At 39.2% G+C, this 27,919-nt stretch overlaps 1 protein-coding gene across 1 annotated transcript in view; it reads right to left on the reverse strand.

Moving 5' to 3' along the window:
• The window catches only part of Lama2 (laminin subunit alpha 2), a 602,337-nt gene that overhangs the window by 30,043 nt on the left and 544,375 nt on the right, over positions 1–27,919 (reverse strand). Inside the window, exons 48-53 of the mRNA XM_055599236.1 lie at positions 24,652–24,776; positions 18,450–18,612; positions 17,631–17,775; positions 9,289–9,427; positions 5,206–5,326; positions 2,535–2,711 (exon numbers count right to left, since the gene is read on the reverse strand). Coding sequence (XP_055455211.1) covers positions 2,535–2,711; positions 5,206–5,326; positions 9,289–9,427; positions 17,631–17,775; positions 18,450–18,612; positions 24,652–24,776 — 870 coding nt within the window. The remainder of the gene's footprint in view (positions 1–2,534; positions 2,712–5,205; positions 5,327–9,288; positions 9,428–17,630; positions 17,776–18,449; positions 18,613–24,651; positions 24,777–27,919) is intronic.

A 27,919-nucleotide genomic window follows, 5' to 3' on the forward strand; every position in this document is an offset into this window, starting at 1 on the left:
ATATAATATAATATAATATAATATAATATAATATAATATAATATAATCTATAGTCTCTCTATATATCTCTCTGTGTAATTTTTTATGTACACACATACACACATTTACAGGAGGAAGACTTTTTCCTTCTATGGAGCTCTGGTTATTTTTGAACTCATTCTATAGACCAGGCTGGCTTTAAACTCAGAAAGATATGCCTACTTCTGCCTCTTGAATGATAGAATTAAAGGCATGTGCCATCATATTGGGCTGGTTTCTTCTAAGAGTTTTAAACTTTCATTTATTTCTAAGTTTACACTTTTAATTTTCTGCAAACCTATTTTTTAGTTTGATACAAGGTAGAAATTGTTTCATTCTTTCCTGTATAAAAACATGGAAATAACCTAAGACCCCTGCACAGATGTAGGCCATGGCAGTTCAGTATCCAAGTGGGTTCCATTGTAAGAGGAACAGGGACTGCCTCTGACTTGAACTGATTGGTCTGCTCTTTAATTACCTCCCTCTGAGGGGGAAGCAACATTACCAGGCCACAGAAGAAGACACTGCAGCCACTCCTGATGAGACCTAATTGACTAGGATCAAGAAGGAAGGAGATGAAGACCTCTCCTATCAGTGGACTTAGGGAGGGACATGCATGCAGAGGGTGGAGGAAGAGAAGGATTGGGAGGAGGGAGGGAGGGAAGCACAGGGGGGATACAAAGTGAATAAAGTGTAATTAATAAAGAATTTTTAAAAATTAAAAAAAAGAAAAAAACAAAACAAAACAAAACAATGGCCCTGTACTCATTCAGGTAATGTCTACTGTTTTCTTAATGATCTGGGATACTACCCATTGGGCATATCTAGTCTTCTCTATTCTGTACTACCAGGACAAGGCTTTCCACATTACTGCAGTCTAACCCTCCGGTTTAGAATGAGCTGATATCTGGTATAGCATCCCGACCACCATGTTCTTCTGTTTAAGGAGTTTTGGAGGATTGTGATCTTTGATAGAATAATCATAACAATAATAAAAACTGACATGCCATAACTGGCAAGAAAGACAGGATGGTATTATTGTTGAAATTAAATCTGTACATCATTTTAGGAAAAATTGACATATTTTTAATAATGAGTTTTCCTCTACTAACAAGATGAATATGTGCATTCATTGAGAATGACTTTAATGGCTTTCAATAACACTTTACAGTTTTCTCATCTATGTCTAACTGATGTGTTTATTTTTTAAAACACGCAGCTCCTTTTGTTACCAAGGTAGTTGTTCTTTTGTTGCTGCTGCAGAAATGTTGCATATGAAACAGCCATCCTTTCTTAGGTCCTAGTTTGTATTTTGTAGCATATCACATGTCTGTGATGCTCTTCCATCTGGACCACTAACCATCATCTTTTTACAGACAGAATGTGTCTTCCCCTTAGTCCATGAAGTGCTTTGTGAAATCGTGATTGCTGTTAAACTTTACCCAATTTTCTTAAATCTGTTGAGGTGGTTTATGATTTTTAATTTTTAAATATTAGAGTATAATTGCATCCTTTAAGGATTGTACACTCATTTATTCATTCCGTGAATGTGTTCATGGATGTGTGGGGGCACGTGACTGTCATGGCATGAGTCAGGAATGCAGGACTCATGGGGCCAGTCCTCTTCTCCCTCCATGTGGGCTCTAGGGATCAAACTCAGGCAATCTATGAGTCAGAAAGGCCTTAGCCTTCTGAGCCATCTCACTGGCCCCTATCACTGTGTTCTTGGGATTCTCATAGCTATACAGAGTTTGCTCCTCTTAACCAATCTCTTGTAGGCATAATTGTGTTTTAGAGAAAGAAAGATTTTGTTGCCTACCAGTGATTTTTCAATAGTAAAGTCTAAGGATTTAAAATGTCTTCAGTGAACGTTCAGGAGGGCTCAGATGCTAAAGTGCTTTCTTTGCAAACACAAAGAGGACTTCAGTTTGACCCCCAGAACCCACGTTTTAAATAAATCCAGGTGTATTTCCACATGCCTGTAATTCTAGCACTGATGATGTGGATACAAGCAGATTTATGGGGCCTGCTGGCCAGCCAGCTTAGCCTACTTGCTGAGTTCTAGACCAGTGTGAAACTCTGTCTCAAAGCAAAACAAAACAAACAAAAAAGATTGACAGCTACTGAGCTTTGGCTTTCACACTTAGAGACACACACACACACACACACACACACATGAGTTGCACCTGTGAACACACACGTACATCTCCCTACAAATACGTACAAATACACAAAGACCTAAGGTGCTTTCATATTCAAGGGTATATTTGTAGAACAGTTGGTTTATTTCCTTGATCATACCTGACTTGGTAATAACTATGAATCCTCTTACTGAGAATGACCAGTCCTGGTTATCCAAGATGATGGTCAAAATAAGTTATTCAAGTCTAAACTCTAAAACCAATTGAATGGTGCCATTTGAAGCATGCCCTTCACCAACTGAGCATCTCCACACCTTCTAAAGCTGCCATTTGAAAGCGAGGGGGAAATGTTTTATGAATGAATTGCAAAGGTACCTGTGTAGTCTGCCTCCGTTTCCTCCTGGGTGGTGTTGGTGTCCCTCCGCTTCCCAGGAGAATGATCCCAGATTCGTTCTTGGTACTGAAGGATAGATTGATTTCTGTTCCAACATCAATGGGAACAGGGGCAAGCTCTACAAAGCCAGGCTTGGGGAAGCTAACTGTGTAAACATTCTGGGGCGGGAAGGGAGAAGAAGAAGAGCAATCATCAGAAATGAGGGCCTCAATTCTCCACACCACTTACTTCCACAATACATTCAACATGATTACAGAAAAAGTGTAATTTTAGGAAGCATGAAAATCTATAGTCACATTGAAAGCTTAAGAGCAGTTGAAGTTTAAAAAAATACTGTTTAAAACACAGTGAATCTTTGAAACAGTTCAGTTTAAAATGTAAGTAATTATGGTCTCTGTTTTAACTATAGAACTCTTAATGTGAAATGTGGAAGATTATTGGTAGACAATTTTTTTTTTTGGCTTAAATCTACCTTGCTGTCTTTCTTAAGTCTCTTGACTCTGTAGTATCAAATGTTTTTTTGTTTCAACAATATGTGTCACCATGGCTTATATCTACATTCTTTCTCATGTTGAGCCCATGGGAAAATGTTCATTAACATAAAGAGCACAAATATTCTTTAGAATAATTTCTACAGATGTAGCCTAATTATTGAAAAATAGATAAACCAAAAAATATTTCATGTCTGGTGTTTTTATTTTTATTTTTTTCAAAATGGAAATAATACCACTGTCTTGGGCTGACCATGGAGTTCACACACCTGTGTTTCAGAGACTAACACAAGCCTTCTAGGATGCATCTGTTCTTCATTTACTTACCTTCCAGAGCCATGTCCCCCTCTTCCTCCTTTCCAGATTTAGACCGAATCATCACTTTATTTAGATTTTATTTTGATTCTAAGTTGTGTGTGCATGTGTGTGTGTCTGTGTGTGCATACATGCTTGCGTGTGTGTGTGTGGGATTGTGCATTTGGATGCGGTGCCCACAGAGGCAGGAAGAGAACTCTGGAAGTGCCTTCAGCTGGAGTTACAGGCAGTTTTGAGCCATCTGCTGTGGGAACCACGAGTAATTCCTGCTCAAGAGCAGTACAGGCCCTTCACCACTGAGCTATTTTTCCAGCCCTGTGACATCTCTTTTCAAATATGAAGAAAAGTTCTCTGCCATGGAGGAGCTCTACCATCTGAAAGTGTTGGCATTTATTTCAGCAAGACCATGTCACTGAATGTTTAAAGTACCTAAAACAATCAGTTTAGGCAAAAAAAAAAAAAAAAGAAAGAAAGAAAAAGAAAAAAGAAATCTTTCCTGTGGGTTATCCTCCCTCCTCTTCCCCCAAAGGGTTCCAAAGCTCAGTTAAATGGCACCAGAGTTGGTACAACATATACTCTGCTTTCTACTCTGATTTTCAAACGTCACAATTTTAGATTGTTCAGATAAAACTACTGAACAAACTTTTCCGTATTTGTCCGTATCATATTCCTGCCTCTTATTTTAACCAAATCCTGATTCTGGAATGCCTTTACACAGGTGTTGCCATTGTGCACACAGGCTGTTGAGTTGAATCAATCTAGACAGCTTTCCACTTCCTTGTGTGAATCTTTTATGTTTAGATGAGGGTGAGATGTTGGAGATTTAAATTCTCAGTAAGTTTTTCTTGGAGAAGACAGTATGGACAATTAGAGTTTTATTTCTTTCTGCATTTTCTTCTTGAGCTTGCCGAGGGAGCCTCTGGCTACATCACACAGAACCTGCAGCTATGAGTGCGAAGAGCCAGACAGGTCTGTTTCAGTCTTGAAATCTCACTGCTCAGAAGGTAAACTCCATCTTTTCTCCAGTTCCCTGTCCTTTATCCATCTCATTGAACCCTACTGGAGTGATTCCAAATGATTTGGATTGGAGGAATCAGCCAAAAGGAACAGTTATATCACAATAGATAATTAAAAAACATGTTTGATAGAGTCAACATTTTTTAAAAAATATCATCACTATAGGATTTTCATAGAGTTCTTGTAGTGTTTTCTGGCCACCTTCAGGTATACTATAGGTATTTTAAGAGAGGAAAGTGGTGCCTTGCATCTTTCTCCCATTGGCTGGCCAGAATTGAAGAGTCAGCACTGAGCACTCACCCTTAGGCTGCTTTAGCAACAAAGAAGAGGTTCTGAGATGCAAGAGATTTTGCAGTCATGCCACGTGAGTCTTTGCAGAGTTGGACAAGGTGCTGCACACTGGTGGGCTGGTGGATAGCTTTACTCAGTGTTTGTGTAAACTACTAATATATTCTAGAGAAAGGTAATCAAGCTGTATAATGTGCAAAGATGAAATGAGTTTAAGAAAGATGATTAAAAAAAATGAGAAAAGGTGTTATTGGAAAGGAAGAGACAACCAAACAGAAGAGTTATAATACTATAGGTGTCTGCTATATATTTAAGTACTATACAGTTTGAAAATGGAGCACAATTCTGGCTCTTCACAATACCATTTCCATCACAGTGATTTATACAATGCTCCAGTTCTACTCTGTCATCTATGCAAAGCTAAGAACAGATCAGTACAAATCTAAAACACTAACAAAGGAACAGGTTTAGAAAAAGCACTCATGTTAAGCAAATGAAGTATGATATGAATGTGTTAGAGAACTTTTAGAAACAGACTAACCTCTAGTGAACAGCCTTTCGTCACGCCAACATAATCAGGGCTGCTGAGTATATTGTATGGAGTCCGTGAAATCTCGATATCTTTGAGGCAGCCGGAATATTTCTTCACATTTACCTCTGGCCTATTGAGTGGTCAAATGGAGAACAAAAGCCATACCGTTAGAGTGATGGCAGTGTAGGCTCTGAGCCCTGGAAAGAGGCAATGTGGAGCAAACACACACAAACACACACACACACACACACAGAGGCAGGTGCTTGTCTATCATTGCACACAAGCACACACGTGCACTCAGCAATCCCTGCTTTCTGATACGTGATGGTTGGACTGAGGTCATGTTGCCATTGCTCCCTACACAGAATTCTGATACTGTTCTCCTCTCTAGAGAAACTTCACTCCTAGCATTTCAGCACGAGGCCCAGAAATCAACTGACTTATTAATCTTTCATGTGCATAATGAAATAAGTGCTTCTTGCTTCTCGTTTCCAATAAAGAGCAAATGATTGTGCAAGCAGAATAATTCAATTATTGCGAAGAGCTCTTAAAAGTCTTGTTTGAAATTTAGGAAGGATATTTGGAGATGTTTATTTGAGAAGCTCTAGAGAGAAGTGTGTGTGCTTGTGTGTGTGTGTGTGTGTGTGTAGATGTGTGTGTAAATGTGTGTATGTTTATGTGTGTCTGTGCCATAACAAAATGAGTCAAACTAAAGCCAAATAGTCAGTTCTTCTAATACGGTTTATGTTTTCTACACCCAAGCTACTCTTGAATGCTTGCTTTCTGCCCACTACTTCCAAAGACACATCAAGCATGTCAATAGATTAAAAATTAAACAGAAATTAATTTTCTGCGCTTGACTCTAGCCCTGATTTATTATTTGATACTTATCAAGTGTTCTGATTCTTCCAGGACTCCATACGTGTATGCAATCAGTAGGCATGATGGCAATGATAGTAGCGCCTCCGATTTCAATGAGCAAAGTCCGCGTGTGCTTTTGAGCACAGCACATCTGGCTGCCCAGTTGACACATACAGACAGGATGTGAGTGGTGATGACAGCTCTCGAGTCTATGACAGCAGAGCCATGTGATGATGGATGTGCCCCATTCTACACTGTCCAGCTCATAGTTTTCTAGTTCCCAGGCATCTGTGGCTATTGGGACTTGCAGTGTAGTTGTACAAAGGGGAAGCTGAGTTTTGTTCTAGCGTATATTTTAAAGTTAAATGCCCACAGTGGCTACTACACTGAACAGTGTTGAACTATAAGGGTAAAAATTATAATTTTTCATTATGTAGTGTTAATGAGCATCTGGAAAGTGTCCAATCGACACCGATATTGCACTTGATAGGCTAATGATTAATTCTCCTCTCATCATCCCTTGATGCCAAGTTTCTCTTTTTCATCTTTATAAAAAAAAACACATGGCACAAGGAAAAACAGGTGGGAAAGAAAATTAGACCCTGGCAGTCTGCAGCGGGTGATTTATTTCTTGTCAAGTATCTGTTCTGTTCTCCACCCCCATCCTTGCCTTTCTGGAACTTCTTTATTTCCCTACATTATTTTCTCTGGGTCCCAAGGTCTTCTCCTTCCATTCCTTCACTCAGTAATTATGAAAAACTCAGCCAGCTGGAGGGAAGACCTCTTGTTTATCATTGTGTACAAAGCAAAGGGGGGATGGTGGGTTCCATTTTCTGGGCTCTCTTATTTGTCAACTGTCCTTTAGAGGAGGAAAGCTCTTTCAGAATTTGGGGTGAGGGGAGAGCTTTGTCAATAAAGTAAATCACTCTGAGTTCATTGTTTCAAAGAAATACTAAGATCCTTTTCAGAATGTAATGATTTAGCAGATTCAATATTATGAAAGTCTCAGTGATTAGTCATGGTACAGTGATTGCTTCCTAAGGTGACCTCAGGTAAGGCGACCTCAGGTCTCCTTCCCGAGGCTCACCACTCATGCACAAAAAATCCAAGGCTACATGGTGGTATCCTGGAGTTTTATTTATCTGGATTTCCACTGAATGTTCAGTCTTTGCCTTTTACCCATCTCTGCAAACAGAACATGACTAGTTTCAGAATTATGTAATGAAAAAAGCAACTTGTTTTTATTTTTCCCACATTCAATGTTTTCTAGTTTCTGATATTAAAATGTGGTCTTTCCTTTAAACATTTTCTGGGTCATTTCAGCTTCATTATCTCCTGTTCAGAAATCTGGCACAATTAGGCTCTGAAATGCCAAAACACCTTTGGCTTTGGCCAGGGTCAGCCATCCATTCACATATCCAGGATTTGATCAGCCACTTACAAGGCTGCTAACTCTTCCTAATTTTTATCTTCAGGGAAGAATGCAAAAGCTGCTGAAAAGCTCTGGAGAGACTGTCTTTAAATCTCTCCACTTGTAACTCAAATATTCATTTGAAATGTAGTATCTGCAGAAGTTCTTTTCAAATGTCTCCATAGATAATTTTAAATATGACAATAAACAAGCAGCTGTAACAAGAGGTGCAGTGGCCACGTAAATGCACGTTTGTAGGCCTGCAAAAAGCAAGAAGGTAGTGCTAAGCATTTGGTAGCACAGGCGGCTTGTTGAGCAAACAGCATAGTACTAGTGAGGCCAGAGTCTGAGCTTCTGTTCCTGAAGCCATCTTACCACGGTTCCACTGAATTCAACTCTACCCAGAAGCTTGACTAAGCAGCTGCCCTTTGGACACTAGGATGCCCTGTGCTGGGTATTTGAACAAGTAAGTAGTGAAATTCCCTTAGGGCTGGTGAAACAACAGAAGTGGTAACCCGACTGATGGTGGGCAAGCAGCAGCCTCTTGGTAAGTGGGGGGAAGCATGAGGACTCCTGATGTATGCATTATTTGCCATGAAATCTACGGTGGAAGCAACTGCATTGGTGTTGCTCTGCTGCTGCATGGCTGCTGTCCCCACAAAGCCACATTTCCCCAGCCATGCACTGAAGAAGGCATGCATAAATTTAAATTTTACCTTGCTTTCATACTAAGCCAATGGGAAGAGAAAAAAAAAAACAACAATTTACTTATAATTGCATTTTCATTTAACAAAACAACAAACTTCAATAATAAATCTTGTCATAAGCCCATCTCATAGAAAGGAATATTTGAAAAGGACAGAACACCGAATAGATAAATGTCCTCAATGGAGGTGAAATTAGAAATCAGAGGCAGCCATTCCCCAAACTTTACCTCTTAGACATTTTTGTTTTGGGATATAAATTCAAAGTTGTTATTTTTGTTGGCATGACATATGGGAAAGTACACCAACATGGTATTTATGAACAGCTTATAAATATTGCCTCTCAGATGCAAGTTCAGTTTATATGAAACTGGCAGACAAAATGAGCCCAAGGTTCCACTGGTCAGTTCTGGAATTAGGGACTTAACTGGCCCCTATAATTTCCAAATATAGCATTCTAACAATTCTCTGGATGTAGCATTTTTATAGAGTAGAAACACCTCCATAGGATTTCCACACCCTTCATAAACCACCAACAAAAACCCGAAAACCTCAAATCATGGTACTTCTCTGAGAGTGCCATAACTACCCACTGTTTAGCCATATCAGCTGATTCCATTTTCACCAGATTCTGAACTGTGCTAGAACAGGCATGTGAATAAGGAACGTCACTTAGTATTGGATGGGAAAGCTCCGCCACGCTATTATGCTGCTAATGCTTTAGCAGTAACATAGACTACACTCACAGTGTCCCGAACGCTGACTAATTTCCAGAAGCCTGCACAATGTCAAATGCCATTCTCTCTGGTGACTGTGCACGGAGAACAGCAGTTGCAAGACCCACATTCAACTTCAGCTTCCGCCTTTAATTACTCTCATAATTCTTTTCAGCAGGTGTATATAAGAGAACTAGCAATTCCAATTTATCTCTTCAATAAAGATGTCAAATTAATCCCCAGTTTCTAAATCCTGGTGTTGTTCTTACATGCAACATGATTGTTTTTTGATTAGTCCTTTCCGTAGCAAAGGTTACATGGCGTTGCTATTGTAATTGAACTTAAATGGCACAATGGCCATTTAATTAAAACTTTCACTTTAAATATACACTAGATTTACCTCAAGTTTCTTAGAGTTGGGAGGCCACCAAAATATATTTTGTCATCTGCTTTCAAGTCAAGACCAAAGTTGTTTCCAGAAGATGTCGTGGCTACATTCTCCTCCTGGTTAGTATCAATGTCTACGATTGATATGTTGGCTATAACAGAGATAGGAATATTCCATTTAATTAGCACAAAGTTCACCACAGCTTTGTTCTTGCTAACAACTGGAGATACATTCAGTCTAAATTTCAAAAAGACATTGGTGTTCTCTCAGCATGTGTATTATACCATTAACCATCAATGCATAACCATAGAATCAAAACAGTACATGATTGGAACATTCACATCAGAGCATGCAAATAATGGCTTCCACACAATGACGGCAGATCAGTGGAGACCAAAGAGAGAAGTTTGGATGGCTATCAACAAAGCACTTGATATCGCTTCTCATACTAAAGGGAATTAGTATTGTGTTAGCACAACTATCTAATTAGAAACTGGATAATTAGAATGTTTCTGCTCTTTGCCTCTCCTTGTAAATTTCAGCATCCTCATAAGTACTGAGGTTTCTATTCATTTACAAACTGTTACTTGTATGAAATCATAGCATATAGATGTAGCTAATTGGTTCCATGAGGTGGTGAGATCCACATCTACAGTAAAACACATTTTAGACTTTAGGGGGTGGTGTTGAGAGCGATGTACTATCCTCACGCCTTTTTGCTTTTCCCTTCAATCTCAAAAGATTTTTTTTTTTTTAATGTGGAGAGGATTAGAGTATAGACATAGAGAAGGAAAAAGATGTCACATCTCTACTGAGACTGCATTGTTTAGAAAGCAAATGGGAATTCTTTATATTATTCATTTTCTTCACTCATTTCTGAGGGTCAGGCTAGGTTCTTTTGGAATTATGTGCTTCCTCAGGAAGCATGCTACATACGTAGACCTAACCTTGAAGTATTTCATATGTTTTGGTCCCTTGATGTATACTGAGGCATCAGCTTATTAATCTGACAGGTTTTGCTTTTGGATCTTTGCCTAGTGGAAGACTGGGATTAATGTGGGTTTGGAAGTGTGTATTTGAACAATTAGCTATAAGGGAATCTCTAAATGTTCACTGTTTGCAACGTTTATTTCTTCCATGTTCCTGGTTCAAACACATCTGACACACAGTGACTCAGTGTTGAACATATATCTTCATGCTTGACTGCCCAGACTGTTCAACATGCCAACGAACTCTGCAGTGCTCCAGCACAGGGGCTGGCTGAGGGTCTACTCAAATTTGTTTGACCATGAAAGATTATTAAAGCGTCTTTGTTCATCATCATTTAGAATTGAAGTTATTTGGAAAACAAAAAAGCAACAAACTCCAAACTTCTACTGTGGCTACAGTGCTACTGTCCCCGAAAAATCTATCTTCAGTTAAATCAAATACCATCAACCTGTAAAAACGACCCAAATCAAATACCCCAAGACTCCAACCCTAAACTCTCTCTTTCTTTCTCTCCCTGTCTCCTTTTTCTGGAAACAAGGTTTTGGTGTATAGCCCTAAGTGGCCCGGAACTCAGTCTTCAGACCAGACTGGCCTTGTCCTCTCAGGGATCTGCCTCCTGAGTGATTCAATCCTAAGTGATTGAATTAAAGGTGTGTGCCACTATACTGTGCAAAAAAGGTCCGCTTTTGTCAAAAAAATTGAAATCCAAACCAAACCAAATAAAATAAAAACTACCATAAAGGAATGATTGTCCCATTAAGATATATTTAACAAATCAATATTCAAAACTTTAATTAATTTATTCATATATTTAATTACCTTTACACATATAATTAGCTCTCTATACACATGCCTCTTAGACCAAACTGGCAGTTAAAGAAAATAGATTTATGGAACTGTTTTTTTAAAGCTTTCATACATATTTATTTTTTTAAATCCAGATCACAAGAAGGTTTTATGTGGTGCTGTTCACTGGACTATGAAGCCTGTCCCTCTGCAGACCTGGGGGATATTTTAATGGTGTTCATGAAATAGGATTCGGCCTCTGTCACCAGCAAGCCAGTGATAGGACATACTGTCCTATGTGGATATGTGCAGTTTTAGAAGCCATTCCCAGAATCCAAGAGCATCAACATAATTCAAGAGAAACTCACTAGCCCCAGAACTAACAGTGATGAAGATGTAGGCTGACATAGTTTTACTTCTTTTAGAGGAGGGCTTTCCTGCAGCCTTTAAGAGTGCCAAGAATGAAGAAGGTTTGGGTAGGAAATGTTATGCTTGTCATCATTTTTTGAATATAAAAAGTATCTACCCACACACAAATTTAGATTTGATCGATCCAGCCATCAATGTTATGAGTAACCAGGGTAAAAGGAGTGTTATTACACAATAAACACAGCATGGGGGCTTTGTATGTAATTTTGCAATCCTCCCTGTGTTGTTATACACTTGTTTCTACCTTGGTAATCCTTTTGTTCTCTAAATTCAACAAAGAAACCCAAATTATTTTTAGCTTTGGTCCCATTCAGTACACTTGGGGGACCACACTTCTGTTTGTGGCTGTTGGTTTTACTCAGGGCTTAAAGAGAGTGAGGAATACCCCCAAGTAGTGATTCTGAGTTTCAAGCAGAGGTTTTACAAACAGTAATTGAAGCAAAGCAACTAATAGGATTGCTGATTACACAGAATCACCTACATTGCTAGAGCCTTGGTTCATCTCTCTCAGTACTTGGTGTCCTCCTATCTCAGAGCCTTCTGGACTTTCCTCCCTAGCCCCATTTTAAAACCCGAGCACCTTGAATCCTCACCATAGTTTTACTGAAATATTTGATGCAGTTAGCATCTCTTTCATTGTAGATTTTTTTCCCCTTTGGCTTTCCAAGGTGCCAACCCCTCTAGATTTTCTTTCCTCTAATTATCAATCTCTTCCCCTTCATCTTTAAAGAATGTTTTAATTGCATTAATTTAACAAGTGTGTTGCACACAAATGAGGAGTCAGTTCTCTCCTTTGACCATGTTGGTTCTGCGGGTCAAACTGAGGAGAGGCGATTTGTTAGCAGGTACCTTTACCTGCTGACTCATCTCACTGGCTCTCCCCATATATTGTGAATTCTTGGACTATATAGACACACCCTAATGTTCTTTCCTTTGTTCTCATCTTAGTTTTAGCCAACATAGTAAATTCAGGTTTATTTCTAATATGATAATATGTCTGGGCCTGAATTTTTTTGAAAATTTACATTCAACAAGTAAGACACCATTATTAGCATTTTCTTTCAATGCTAACCATATTATGAACCAAAGGGGGAAACTTTGTACTCTCAAGCATACATGAATTATTTTATTTGGTGGCATTGTTACACTAGTCATTCTTTTAAACTTGAAGACATCCCTCTCAGCATTCATATATAATAAAATCAAGGCCCTCACTGACATGGTTATTCTATGTATATACTAATCATGCTGCTTAAGAATAGCTTTTGTGAGGTATAGTTGGCTAGCTGACATATTAAGCTTTGCCAAATCTTAATAGGTATACCATAACAAAATTTCAAATATTCATATACCCATGGACCCGTTACCTCCTTCAAAACAGTGAGTGTGTCTATCCCTCTAAAAGTTTCCTTATGAGTTTTCACAGTTCCACCTCCCTACCCTACACTCCTGATGTAGCTTGACACTCATAGCACCCATGTTTTATGTGTCTATAGATGAGTTTGCATTATCCATATAATTTAATAAAATGTGTTCCTCTTGTCTAACTTATACCATTCAATATTTTATATCTATTCATTTGCAGTGTATTAATAGTTTGTTGCTTTTGCGATTAAGTAGTGTTCTTGAATATGTATTTATAACAATTTGTGTATGTCAATATACAATGCACGTGGATGCTCAACTTGGTTTCGTCTTTTGAGTTTCACAAATGATATGAATGGTTTGGACCAAGGATTTGCTGTGATCCATGCTTTCATACAAGAGGGAGCAGAATGGTTTGTTCATGGGGCTGGTAAACTTGCACATGGTGGACACCTGCCAGTATTGAGCCATCTTCCATTCTCTTTTGCCATCTATCGGGTTTCCTCTGTCCTTCATCTTTGCAGCACTCGATGTGACTGGGATTTTAAATTTTAGACATTCTGGTGTCTGTGGAGCAGCATCCCTTTTTGCATTTTCTTAGCATCAAATTTTCCTACGATTCTTATTTCACAGTTGTGCATGTAATTTTTCAACATTGCTTCTCCAGGTTCTATGACTGTATTTTCCTACTGAGATTTCATTTCTTAAACATATATAATAAGTCTTATTGGTTTTTCTTTTGCCAATTATATTTTATAACCATTGCCTAATGTTCTATTGTGGCTTTCATGTTCTTCTCCTTACTATGAAAAATAATTCATATTAATTGACCTGCCAGAATAATAAAATCTTTTAAAAGTATCAGAGAATATATAATATTAAAAAACATGTAGAACACCAGACATCTATACAGTTTTATTATAACAAAAGTGGCAACTATTTGATTTGAGAAGTGGGTGGCTGCAGACCAGAAAACAAATGCAGTTAGGAGACGATCTGAAGCTAATCTGGGAGTGCAATTTCTGAACAACTGGAATATGTGGAACTTAATGTGATTCTATGGAGACACAGCAGGGAAGGCAGCATCTTCGTGTTGTGAGCTTTCAAGGAAGAGCGAGGGGTGACTGCTTGGTGCACTGGATGGAGGTATTTCAGAAGCCATATCTGAATGGGAGCCCACAGTTCATCTGCAGACCCAGAAGAACACTTAGCAAAGAGGACGTACTAGTAACCGTGGCATGGGGGCCAAAATGCAAAAAAGGAATGGCGCATAAGACTCTATAGCTTCAGGACTGCCAACGTTCCTCTGGTTTCTGGACCCCAAATGGGTAATAATGTAAGTTTAGTGCAAACTGAAAAAATATATATATAACACCAATTGGAGGCAGTGACTGACCTACAATAAACTGGAAGACTGCTTTAATGACTTTCACATTGACACAGTCCTATAATTTGACTTTTGGATTACTTGTTTCAATGGACAAAATAAAAAAGACAAGGTGACAGATGAATAACAATAGATATATTTCCAAGGTGACAATGTATGGAAATTTTACTCCTAAGAAGTTGAATCAGTCCTGCCCCCATGATTTTACCTGTCGACACAGTGTCATCTTTAGAGTTTGTGGCTCTAGTCTGCCTAGCCTGGCGCCTGTGCTTTCTTACACCTTCCCCACAGCGCATATGGAATCTTTCTTCTAACCTGTCAGTTTGTGACTTCTTGTTCTCTCCTATGCTCATTTTCTGAAGAGAACGACCTTGGAGTGCCCCTGTGCCCAGAGTATACCTCTTGCTTAACTTGTCCCGCTTCCACCACCCTGCCTTGGACTGGGTCCTGAAATAGTTTGGATTCCTGCTGTATCACTGACCACTCCTATCTTTGATCATTGGCTTCCTTTTTTCTGGCACATTCTTCATAGCCTACCACTATGCTGAAGAATCACCCTTTCACAAATCAAACAAAAAAGTATACCAAGTATTTACAACATGCTAGAAAACAATGGAGACTACTAGAATGTTCTCTCAGTTCCGGAAACTTGCCCCTCCAACTCCACACTCATGGTTGCTAGCTATTGCCTTTTATTCCCTTCTCCCTTGAACTTCTGAGACAAACTTTTTTTTTTTGGAATCAGTTCATCGTCACAGTGCCTGCTTCCTCATTGTCCTTTGCACCCTAATGAGCCTCTTCTAGCCTTCACTGTGACTACTCTGCTACCATACTTTTCAAGGACTATTTATCGCTTCCATATTTCCATTGATGATGAATTCTATTGCTCTTATTTCCTACAGACACACTATGCTCTATGATAAAATATTACTCTTCCTTTTTCTTTGAGACAAGGTTTTATGTAGCCATGACTAGAGTTTACTGTGTAATCAAATTGCCTGCCAAATACACAGTCTCCTAGGTCACTGAAGGTGCTAAAGGTATCTTGCATACAATTTACCTCAAATAGAACTGGTGATTTTTCAAAAGAAGAAAAAAACACAAAGCCCTAAAATGCTGTCTTTTCTCTCAAGTTTAACAAATCCTTCAATAACACTGACACAATCTTGTTATCTAAGAAAAAAGGATTCTTTCAAATTTTGTTCCTGTGTTTATAGAGTATAAGATATTTGATATTTTTTAATGCCATTCTCCCCTCTCCATTCTCATTACTGACTTTAATTTTATCCTGTTTACTGGCTCTTTGAAGATCTCAAGAGCAACAAAAATGGTCACAAAGACACTGACCAACATACTCTGGAAGAAATTCCAGTGAAGCCCAGATCCAATAATACCACAGCCTTGGTGAAGAGTTTAGTTCACCTATGGCTAAAGTCGTTTTGTTATCTCACAAGGGTCTGCACAGACTCACCCTGATCTATGCATCATCCAGTAATTTTCTAACATCATTCATCCTCTTATCGTACACAATTACTGATACCTATTAGTGTGATTGCGAACATGTGTCTGGCAGAACATTGCTCCTGCAGTAGTGGAAGGGTTTATTTGATTAAAGAAGTGTGGGAAACACCTAATTAAATGTCCTTCTTGAACTACACAGAGTTCTGAGGGCTTGTGGGCATTGTGCCTCTCTTCCATGGGGACAAAGAATGAAGCATGTCAGGTTGCAGAAGAGTGAATTAGCTCTTTACTTCCCTAAGGTGTTTCTCCAAGGAGATGGTGACTCAAAGTGGTGCTTCTTGTTTTTCAGGTGGCTCCAGCATTTGTGAAACTTTCCTCTAAAATCTCTACAGTGCTTTTGCCTTGGCCATTCTTCCACCCTTGCTAGTATCTCAGGGACAATCCCTGGAGCTGATTTCTCCCTTTCCATGCTACCAGCTCTACCAGCAATTAACCATTCTTGTATAATCTGACTATAAGTTTCTTGAAGACAAGCTTTGCTTCAGATTTCCTTTAGTTCTTTCACAGTATTTAGTGGATGATTGGCAAAAAATTATTAAATACAGAGTTTGGGGGAAGGTGGTACAGGGTTAAAACCAAATTTTCTTAAAACATCACATTGGCGTCATAAATATTAATTATATCTATATATGTTTGCATAAGTATTAAAATTTGGATTTCAGATATTGGTCATGTCATAGTAAAGAGAATTACAAGATTCTATCCAAATAATAACTTCATCATTACACCATACTAAGAATTAAGAGACATGGCCTTCCAGCTTGGTTATGATTATCTGTCTTGCTTTAATTTGCTTTTTGTTGCTGTGATAAAACACTCTGACAAAAAAACAATTTAGAGGAGCAAAGGGTTCATTCAACTTAGAGGTTACAGTTTATTATTAAGGAAAGCCAAAGCAGCAACTCAAGACTGGAGATTGAACCAGAAGCCATTGAGGAATGTTACTTACTGGCTGGCTTCCAGGCTGACCTTTAGCTAACTTTCTAATACAGACCATGCCAACCTGCCTTGGACCATCTGCGGTAGGCTGGGCCATTCTACATTAATTGGCAATGAAGAAAATGCCCCACAGACATGCCTTGTACCACAATGGATAAATATGATGGGGGCAGTTCTTTAAGTAAGGTTAAATCTGCTCAAGTGTCTTGAACTGACAACCAAGATTGGCCATCACTCACACACACAAACATACTATATATACACACACATACATATGTATATAATTGCACAATAAAGGTATATATGTAAGATGTGTATATATATATGTGTGTGTGTGTGTGTGTGTGTGTGTGTGTGTGAATATACACACATATGTTTGCCAGCATACACAAGTTAAAGGGTACAGTTCCCATTCTCTAACAACAGATCAAAATACTCAGTTGAAATAATGATCAGTTATGAAAGGTTTCAGAACCATAACAAATGTCATGTCATTACTACTCAGTAAATTACTGGAATATGTTTACAGTTTTTTTTTAAATTTTTGAAGAGCAAGGAACTGATAGTTGAGTCATACCACCCTACAGATTCTAAACTGAAGGAAACATCTCAACAAAATAGAAAAGCACACAAAATGGAAAAGCCATTTCCAAACCTGTTATAGGATATAATTTCACAAGTTGTAAGACACTTTTATGCTTTCAAATTAAGCTCTCAGTTTCAAAAAAGAAAATGACAGAGAACCATTTGGCTCTTCAATCAGTCTTGTCTAATCCAAACCACCTATAACGTAAGCCAAAGAAATGACTGTATCAATTTTTCACAGAACTTGCAAGTAGCTGAAATTACAGGCAAGGCCCTTCTCCTGATTAGGTTCACGGGTGCTTTGGATGGCATGATTAAGGCCCACGCTGCATTCTTACTTTTCAAAACTCACCTTGTTTCTGAATCCTTGACAGGGTGAATGATTTCCATTTCCCGTCATTATGGTTTTGATTGCTGACAACGGAAGCCATTCCTGAACCTAGATCATAGCTGACTTTTATGTGTCCGTCACTGAGCTCTACACTCATGAAATCTTTCTATTAATAGAGAAAAAAATACACCAGTGATGAGATACACAGAGAAATATATGGGTACTCATTCTTTACGGGGTTTATAAAAGGGCCTTATGGCTAGATTGCTGCATGTGTCATTTCTGTTTCTGAAATAGAACTAGTGTTACTCACTGTATTTTTTTTTTGCTTGTGAGTGTGCTGTTTCAGTGCAGATGGCCACAATCAAATTCCTGGGACATATTCCCTCACGATGGTGGTGCAAAGTGGGTTCTTTTGAAAATGTATTGAGCAAACAAAATGGCAAGATCCCTAAAAGAATTTACTAAAGAAAGATCAATTTGAGAAAAATGAGGCAAAGGAGTATTTGGGAATAACTTTCAGCTTAGGACTCCCAAATAAGGAAAGGAAGCTAGATTTGTTGCTATATAATTCTATCCTGGGCAAATAAATTATCACAGGATAATTCTTATAAAGAGTTATCAAGGGTGCGATACTACAGAGAAAAAAAAACAAAACTGGATTGTATTATGATTAAATCATCACTGAAAATACATAAGCACTTGCCATATCGTTCTTTGCTACCACACAGCCATTATCAACTCCCTTTAGGTTTAACTGATAACTTTATCAATCACTAATAATTATATCGGTATCCTTCAAAAAAAAGGAGCAAATACATTTCCCATTCTCCATCTTACCAGGTCTCGTGTAGCAAGATACATCAGTAGAGCACTTGATGAAAATGTCCGGAACTTGAACATGACTGTGGAGATGTTGGGGTACCAGCGGATGGGCCGGCTCACCAATGCATAACCTTCTCCATCGAACTGAATAGTCCCCTCACTGTCTTCCACTTGCGGGCTGAAAAGAGATGTTTCACACCAGTTAGATCCATTTTGTTTGTCATCCTTCAATGAATTAGACTGTCCCCTGGATTGGATGGCAAGCTGTTGCAGGACTGAAACTATCTCAAACATGCCAGGTATCCTTCCTGTTCCTACCTCCACTGGCCACAACCTTAGACTCCAAACCATAATCCCTTAACTAGACTTTCATAAGTATGTTTAGGCAATCATTTAAGTAGAGTATTAAATAATATTTAAGTACTTCTTAGTAATATTTGTGTACACGGCTAGAATTTGAGACAGACTCAATCTATTATGCCACTTCCCATCTACATAGGACAGTAGAATATAGACCCCCATCTCAAAATGATCACGATCGAACACACTTCCTTTGACAAGTTAAATTCAGGCAATAAAAGATGCCTGTATTTCACTTTGTCCTTTTTAATTTGTGTTTGTCATTAGTGTATGACTCTGAGAGATTGTCCAGAAGTTATGGGCCCTTACCTATAGCAGGGTCTATGCTAGCTAGCCCTTGCCCAATTGATTGCAATAAACATTTGTGGGATGAAGGAGACTTTCATATAGCAAAATGATTCATAGAGAATATATGTTCAATATCTGTTTAATAATGAAGATTAAGATAAATCTATAAACACAACACTTGAAAGTATTTGTTGTTCAAACGTGAGTTTACCTCATCTATCTTATGTATCTGGATATTTAAATATCTAACGATACAGCCATCTACCCAGCTACCTACCCACCCACACAGCTCATCATTTATGTATCACTTGTGCATTCAGAACCTGTTCTTTTAGAACAAGTCTGACTGTGGGAAGAGTTTTAAAACTTTCATGAACTTTCACGTAAGCTTTGAAAATGGGGTATCGTATTGTTTTGAGGGAAGAGGGGCTAATGAGAGGTGTGATGGTTTTGTCATAAGATAATTGCCTTAAAATGTTATTTTCATGAAATCCTGGCTAATGAGATAAAAAATATGGAGCGTAAAACTGAGTGTGCTGTTTTGGAAGAGCTGTTTCACACTTGTAAAAGTTGGCTTGCTCTTGGTTCCTTGTTAGAGAGGATTACGATTCTAAGTATAGGATGCTTTTCTTTTTCAGTGTTCATAAAAGTTGTTAACTTTGAAACTGGGGGACTAAATTAGCTTATTAACCATGCACTTGATAGTGAGTAACTTGGCTGTTAGGTAGTGAGTAACTTATTTAGGCTTTCATCGCGATAGCACAGTAACTTCTGGAGCACCACACTAAAAATAAGAGGATGTTGTAACAGACCCCCTGCATGTTCCTGCAGCTCTCACTCACCAGAGCTTTGCATAGCGTACTACTGTGCTACCACGAACATCGCAGAAAAGGGCTGTAGGAGCCCTTCCTGTCTCCTCTCTGTGTGCTTTGTCCACAGACATTGCTATTCACTGACACCTTTCAAATTACCCAAATAACAAAACCTCCCTGCATAATTTCTTGTGTCCCAATTCTATCTTCTTCTGAATGTGGATTAGAGATCACATACCCCGGGAACTGCAGTAGGATCTCACAAAAGCCGTTTACTGATTCATGTTGGAATTTTCCAAGTGTGACATGAAAGTTTCAGTCACTCTCAGATATCTCACGTCCCAACCAATGACGTTAGCTCACTCAAGCGAAAGACAGCTTACGGGAAAGAGCTTTAGGCTGGAAGTGGGCAAACACATGGGTGCAGAACAGCCAGCCACCTTCACTCGACTCGTCACCGATATTAGTCAGAAAGGGGATGCCGGCTTTGAATGAGTAACGTTGGGATGAAAAAAGTTAGTTCGTTTAAGTATATACTATAACATTCCAACATGTAAAACTCTATTAGATGTTCCTGTCCATTTTAATCATACTTTCAAAGGAAATGTAATAATCCTTTTATACAGAATAAACACATGGTACCTTATTTTACCTTTTATTTCTGTGCTACAGCTGAGTGTCTGGTCAAGTCAGTGCAGAATAAGTCTCTGCTTTGGAGCAGCCACGTCCTATGGATGATTGTCAGTGCAGAAATGAGTGTGCACTGTGTCTTCACATTTCATTGTAATTTTAATTTTTAATTAAATGGATTTCATTTCTAGAAGATTTTTGTATTTTTATCCTAATGTGACTTTTTATATTTAAAAAAATGAGTTATTTCTTCACTATTATTCTAAGTATTACAACAGCCACACGCTTAATATTACTTACCTAAAAGTGAAGCTTTCTAAAACCGATGTTCTCAGGTCTCTATAGAAAGTTTCCAGCCTACCATTTAGAGACTTATCTTTTATCCTTCCCATAAAATCGGTTTTGTCATTTGAATTGAATGATTGGGTCTTTATGTAAAATTGTGACAAAGCTTTCTCAAAAGAAAACAAAAACAACAATACACAGAGTTCTATAAATATTGTGGTTACAAATATAAGGTCACAAAGGTAAACAGTGCTGGAGATGACCACTCAAAACTTCTGCAACTATAGAATCAAACCACATAAAATAACAGCAGCAACCCTAATTAAAATAAAGCAAAAAGATACTTTAAGAAATCCTCAAATATAGAATTGTTTATATAAACGGAGAACTTTACTTTAAAAAGAAAAGATGCTCTTGGCTCCTCTCTCTCAGTTCCCATATGCCCTTTGCTCCCTATCTTTTCTCTTCCTCTCTCACTCTCCATATCCCCTGCTCTCAACGTCCAGTTCACTCTGCTCCCTGGTTCCATCTGGACATTCCAGATGCCTCTGTCTAGTCTATCATTCACCTCTACCGTGAAATGTCCTCAATCATGAAAGAAAAGCAGGGAGTAATTTGGAAGCAGGCAGCATAACTATGGTGGCCTAGTTAGGTTTTGTCCTTGACATAAGCTGGAGTCATTTGGGAACAAGGATCAACTGAGAGTTTCTGAGAACAAGATTTATAAGGTATTTCCTTGGTTAATGGTTGATGTGGGAGCGCCCAGTCCATTGTGAACTCTTCCTCTCCTGGGCAGGTCATCCTGGGTCTCACCAGAAAACATGGTGAGGAAGCCACAGGGAGCAAGCCAGTAAGTAGTGTTCTTCTGTGGCTTCTGCTTCAGTTCCTACCTCTGGGTTCCTACCCTGCATGAGCTCCTGCCCTGCACTGTCCTGTGAAACTATAAATTGTGATAAACACTTTATTCCCCAAGTTGCTTTTTTTTTTTTTTTTTTTTTTTTTGCTAAATACTTGAAATTTATTTATTTTTTATTATTATTTTTATTTTAATCACAGGTCATTCACTTGTATCCCAGCCGTAGCCCCCTTCCTTTTTCCCCTCCCAATCCCACCCTCCCTCCCTCATCTCCTTCCTGCCCCTTTCCAAGTCCACTGATAGGAAAGGTCCTCCTCCCCTTCTATCTGACCCTAGCTTATCAGGTATCTTCAGGACTGGCTGCAGTGTCTTTATCTGTGGCTTAACAAGACTGCTCCTCCCTCAGGGGGAGGGGAAGCTCAATGAGCCAGTCATTGAATTCATGGCAGAAAAAAATCCTTGCCCCCCTTACTAGAGTAGGAGAAAACAAGTAACAGGATAGGAGCCTACCGCAGAGGGCATCAGAAAGACTCCACCTAGCAAAGCAGATGCTGAGACTCATAGCCAAGCCTTCAGCAGAGTGCAGGGAATCATTTGAAAGAAGGGGGAGTTAGTATGACCTAGAAAGGACAGGAGCCCCACAAGGACCAAATACATCAGGGCACAGGGGTCTTCTTTGAGACTGTTTCTCCAACCAAGGACCTTGCCTGGATATAACCTAAAACCCCTGTTTGGATGTAGCCCATGGTAGCCAAGATGCTTTTAAAAAATAATTTATTTTTTATATTAATTACAGTTTATTCACTTTGTATCCCAGCTGTAGCCCCCTCCCTCATCTCCCCCTAATCGCACCCTCCCTCCCTAATCTCCTCCCGTGTCCCTCCCCTACTCCACTGCTAGGAGAGGTCCTTCTCTCTTTCCATCTGACCCTAGCCTATCAGGTCTCATCAGGACTGGCTACATTGGCTTCCTCTGTGGCCTGGTAAGGCTGCACCTCCCACGGGGAGGTGATCAAAGAGCCATCCACCGAGTTCCTGTCAGAGACAGTCCCTGTTCTCATTACTAGGGAAGCCACTTGGAGACTGCTGCCCTGGGCTACATCTTTGTAGAGGCTCTAGGGGTTCTAGGTCTGAAAAGGCATACACGCCCCCCTCCCAAGTTGCTTTTAATCATGCTACTTTATCATCAGCAATATAAATCCAACTAAAATAGGAGGGTCAATATGCAAAGGGGAGGGCTGTCGTCAAAATGTATCATGGCAGAGAACTGGGCTGTGAACACTGACTCTGTCTCAGCTCTTCACAATCCACTTGGCAAACATTTTTATTGGACTTTCACACATTGAGGCTCATCTCAGAGGCTACCTTCTCCATAAAGCAGATTTCCAAAGTTAAACTGTATACCCCTTCAAAGGGATTTTTTTTTTCATTGTGCTTTATATCTTAACTATTTTATTAACTTTTTCTCCTTTCCTGGTGATGCGTCTTTTGATGAGTGAGACTGAACTAAATTCTTTTTAGTATCAGAAGGTTGGAGGTGTGAAGGCCGTAGATAACCCACATATGGACGTTTTTTTTACACAGCTGAGAATTTGATGTTTGAGAATAATCAGGCATGTTCAGCCTGATTATGGAGTACATGAAATCCATGTATTCCAAGGCAGCTATGACTATGAAGCGACACATTTATAGATAACAATATCATACTTCAATATCAAGTGGATGGATAGTTCTTCGAGATCTCCTTTCACTGCACTTGTTAATAACCTTCTAAAAATTCCAGTTAGAAAACTAAAAAGAAAACTTTTAGCATGAGTCTGGACCTCATGTGTCTCAAGCTGGTGTTGATTTCCTACCTCTGTGTTCTTAGTGCTGGGCTTGCCTTCAAACCTGGCATCATATCTCATGGTTTTGGTTGAACTGAAAGAATTCAATAGACAGCTTTTCATATTCTGTGTTAATCTGTTCTAGATAAACCATCTTAAATATGTCAGACTGTCTTGCTGCTATGTTGATAGGTTTGTGATATCAGGAAAAGGGCTTGGTCATCAAGATTTTCAGAGATGTTTTGGAGAGTATTCCTGTATGGTACTGTAGAGATATTCAGAAGAAAATTCAAAATGTTCCGTGCTGTGTTAATTGGGTTTGGGATTTTGAAATGCCCATACGCTCATTAAATTAGAATTGAAAAACAAACTCCTTAGCACTTCTGAATTCTTGTGTATATCACATTAATTCTCCAGGTATTTAATATATACTTTAGAGTTTTACAACACTTAAATTATTTTTAATCAAATGATTAATGATTATGTATTTATGTTGAGAAATTCCCTACTTTCACTTTATTATTTTTATACTTTCTATTCAGGTTTATATCAAACTCTTTTATTTCCTACATTCGCAATGTATGCTGGATATATATTAAAATCCTGTTTGTTCTGGACTCCTTCTTACCTTTGTTGATGTCTAATATGGTACTTCTTTCTGGACTGACTGGAAGTCACTATCCCTTCCACCCTAAGCAGCGTCTCAGCGTCCTCTGATCATGCCTGTAAGAACTTGCGGGCACTCACATGTCAATTTGAAAGGTCCTACAGGGAAAGTAAACTAAGCTAGGTTTCTACATGCATGCTTAATCAGTTTATAAAATAATAATTATGACTGGAGGTCATTAATAGATAAGCAAATTCCTCTGGCCATGAAGAGACATTGGCAGAGGAAGAGACTAGTCTTAACTGCCTATGATTCAAATCTCTCATCTGTGCAGATTTTATAAAAAAACAAAGCAAAACAAAACAAAACACATGACCATTAAATGTGTTTAAGGACACTTTCAAGGTCCTTGGGAAATGCCTGCACAGGTTGGGCAGGGATTTTGGTAGATACACCGTAAGCACAACCGAACCTGCTCTACCTTGTGACAGATGGATACAGAGTAAAATGCAAACCGTGTGATGCACAGAGCAGGCCTTCTAATCTCAACTCACCTGACGGTGCATCCTTTGCAGTCACCCTCTTTCTCGCGGAAGTTCCACAGACCTATAGGTTTGTTGTCAAAGTATGTTTCTCCCATGCAGCCGGTGAATGTGACCACGCGCACGGCATCAGCCTTCTGCAGAGAGACATGGGGAATTTGTTAGAGTTAAGGAGTTTATGAATTATTAGCAGCCGAAGGTAGAATAGCTCTTATCTGTTTTGTGTTACAATCTTCTTATGGCCATATTATGCCCTCACAGCTACTACAGGATAGGTCAAAAAAGAAAAAGCTCAAATATTACATCAGTGGCTCCTGGTTATCTTTTATACACTACCTAAAATGAAACTCCATTTACATGTATTATCTCCATTAGTAAAGGCAATTTCCTTTCATGTCTTCTAGTGATTTGCTAAAAAACCTCTCTGCAATGTACAGGCCTTAGATTCTGAAGTTTCTTACATAAAATGATGTACTATTTGTATATTACGTACTTACATCATCACATAGTCTTCAAATGATCCCTAGATTACATAATAAACCTAAAGCAATATAATATAAATTCCGTGTAATTAGCTGTCATACTATATTATTTATAAAAAAAAAAAGGCAAGAAATACATCTGTATATTTTCAATGTAGGAGCAATTTTATTGTCCAAATATTTTTCATTCTTCATTTGTTGAATCTGCACACGGAAATCCCATGTAAACTTGTGGCAAAAAAAAATAAATGATTTCCAGCTTGTAACAAGCTAGCCATTGAGCTACTCCGTAGATGCCTATGACATGGGATTATTGTGAGAATTAGATTATTTCTGGTCCTAAATCCAATGTCCTGTACAGACAAGCGTGTGTTATGAATTAGTACATGGACACTGTTTATGTTGGGCAAATCTGAACCATAACATACTAAGATGTTTTCTCCCTTGAGGTCATGAGAGTTCACACAGAGGTCTAAATGATGAATGGGAGAACACATGAATAAATTAAGTTGCAACCATGTTCATCTAAGGCAGTGTTTCTCAATCAACCTAAAGCTTCGACCCTTTAGACCCTTTAATTCAGTTCCTCATATGGTGACCGCCAATCACAAAATTTTTGTTGCTACTTCATAACTGTAATTTGGCCGCCATTATGAACTGTAATGTAAATATCTGTGTTTTGTGATGGTCTTAGCCCCCTGTGAAAAGTTTGTTTGACCCGCATTCCAAAGGGGCCACAATCCACAGGATGAGAACCACTTATCTAAGGTTCCATTCCCTGCCAGGTAGGCCTCCAGGTCAAGGGAATGAGGAGAAAGACAGCAACTTTGCAGGACAGAACCACATACACCTAGGCAGGTTTTGTTTGCTGCTAACAGGGTGTGGAATCTAAGAGAGCTTCCACATAATTATCTGTTGACTGTCAAGTCTGATGTCATTGTCACAAAGACAGGTTGTCTGCTTGGTGAACATTACAGTCACAAAGGAGGTTAAAGACCAGATGCAAGCTAGAGAACCTTGTTTAAACACTTTTTGTTTCAACCACAACTTACTATAAATAAGTGGCATATTTGGTTGCCTGTACCAGAAACTGTGCCTAGCCTAGTTGCGGTAGTTGCTGTACTGGCTGCTTTTGCGTGTCAACTTGACACAAGTTGGAGTCATCAGAGAAGTAGAGCCTCAGTTGAGGAAATGCCTCCATGAGATCCAGTTATAGGCATTTTCTCAATTAGTGATCAATGGGGAAGGGCTCAGGCCATGGTGGGTGCTGCCATCCTAGGCTCTACAAGAAAGCAGGCTGAGCAAGCCATGGGGAGCAAGACAGGAACCAGCACACCTCCATGGCCTCTGCATCAGCTCCTGCCTCCAGGATCCAGCCCTGTTTGAGTTTCTGTCCTGACTTTTTTCAATTGTGAATAGCAGTGTGGAAGTATAAGCCAAATAATCCCTTTCCTCCCCAACCTGCTTTCTGGTCACAGTGTTTTTGTCTGAGCAATAGAAACCCTAACTAAGACAGTTGCCTTTACTGTCAATAGCATTTAGGACCACCACAGAAAAACACTTCTGAATGTGTTTGAAGATACTTAGAGATGAGATAGAGCATGTTTGTGGTATTATGGCCTCAAACGAGGTTATTTTTAGGATGGTACTATCTAATTGACTGGTGTCCAGGTTAGGTTCCTGTCAACTTGACATAAGCTAGAGTTATCTAGGAAAAGGAACCCAGGTTTATGCCTTCATCAGATTGCCTGTAGGGCATTTTCTTGACTAATGATTGATATGAGAAGTCCCAGCTCACTGAAGTTGTGTCACTGCGGGGCAGGTGGTCCTCCTGGGCTGTACAAGAAAACAGGCTGAACAAATTCCGGGGAACAAGGCAGTAAGCAGCAATCGTCCACGGCCTCTGTTTCAGTTTCTACTTTCAGGTTCCTGTCTTGCTTGAGTTTCTGCCTTAGCTTCCCCCAGTGACAGACTATGATCAGGACAGGTAATCTAAATAAGCCCTTTCTTTCCCAAGTGACTGTTGGTTATGGCCACTGTCACAGCATCAGAAAGCGAACTAGGACAAGTGTGGTCCTGGACTGAATAGAAAGAAGAACGCAAAGTGAGCACCGGCATCTTCCTCCTTTTGCTTCCTGCCTGTGAATTAGTGTGAGAAACTGCCTCACATTCCTGCTGCCATGGCTTCTTTTCCCCTCCATGATGGCTGTCCCCTCAGACCATAAGCCAAAATCAACCCCTCTTAATTTGTTTAATTTGTTTTTGTCACATATTTGCTCACAGCAACCAGAAGAGCAATGGATGTGTGAGTCTGCCTGTCTCTGAATTATCTGGAAAAAAAAAGAGTAGATTGAGATAGTCATGAGCAGTTGAAATGTTCTGGTCATAGTTTTAGTTCTAACATAACAACATGAATCTCTTCCCAGCACTGTGCCCATGCAGAGGATCTGGGTACAAGAGCCACACATGTTAGTGAGATAGGTCCTTGGAAATCTGTCAACAGCTGGGCCTCTCAGTTGACTAGAGATGGCCCATTCTGCTGTGGCTTGTATTTGCTTTTAAAAATCTGCCTGCACCCTGAGATGCCAAACTTTAGAAATCTTCCTGCTCGTTTGAATTTTTTATTAATTATAATTTATTCACTTTGTATCCTCCCTATATTGCCCTCCCTCCTCCCCTCCCAATCCTACCCTCTCTCTCCCTTCTCCATGTATGCCCCTCCCCAAGTCCACTGATAGGGGAGGTCTTCCTCTCCTTCCTTCTGATCCTAGTCTATCAGGTCTCATCAGAAATGGCTG

The sequence above is a fragment of the Psammomys obesus genome, unplaced genomic scaffold (genome assembly GCF_907164565.1).
Source record: "Psammomys obesus unplaced genomic scaffold, mPsaObe1.curated_primary_1811, whole genome shotgun sequence".
Classification (NCBI taxonomy): Eukaryota; Metazoa; Chordata; class Mammalia; order Rodentia; family Muridae; genus Psammomys; species Psammomys obesus.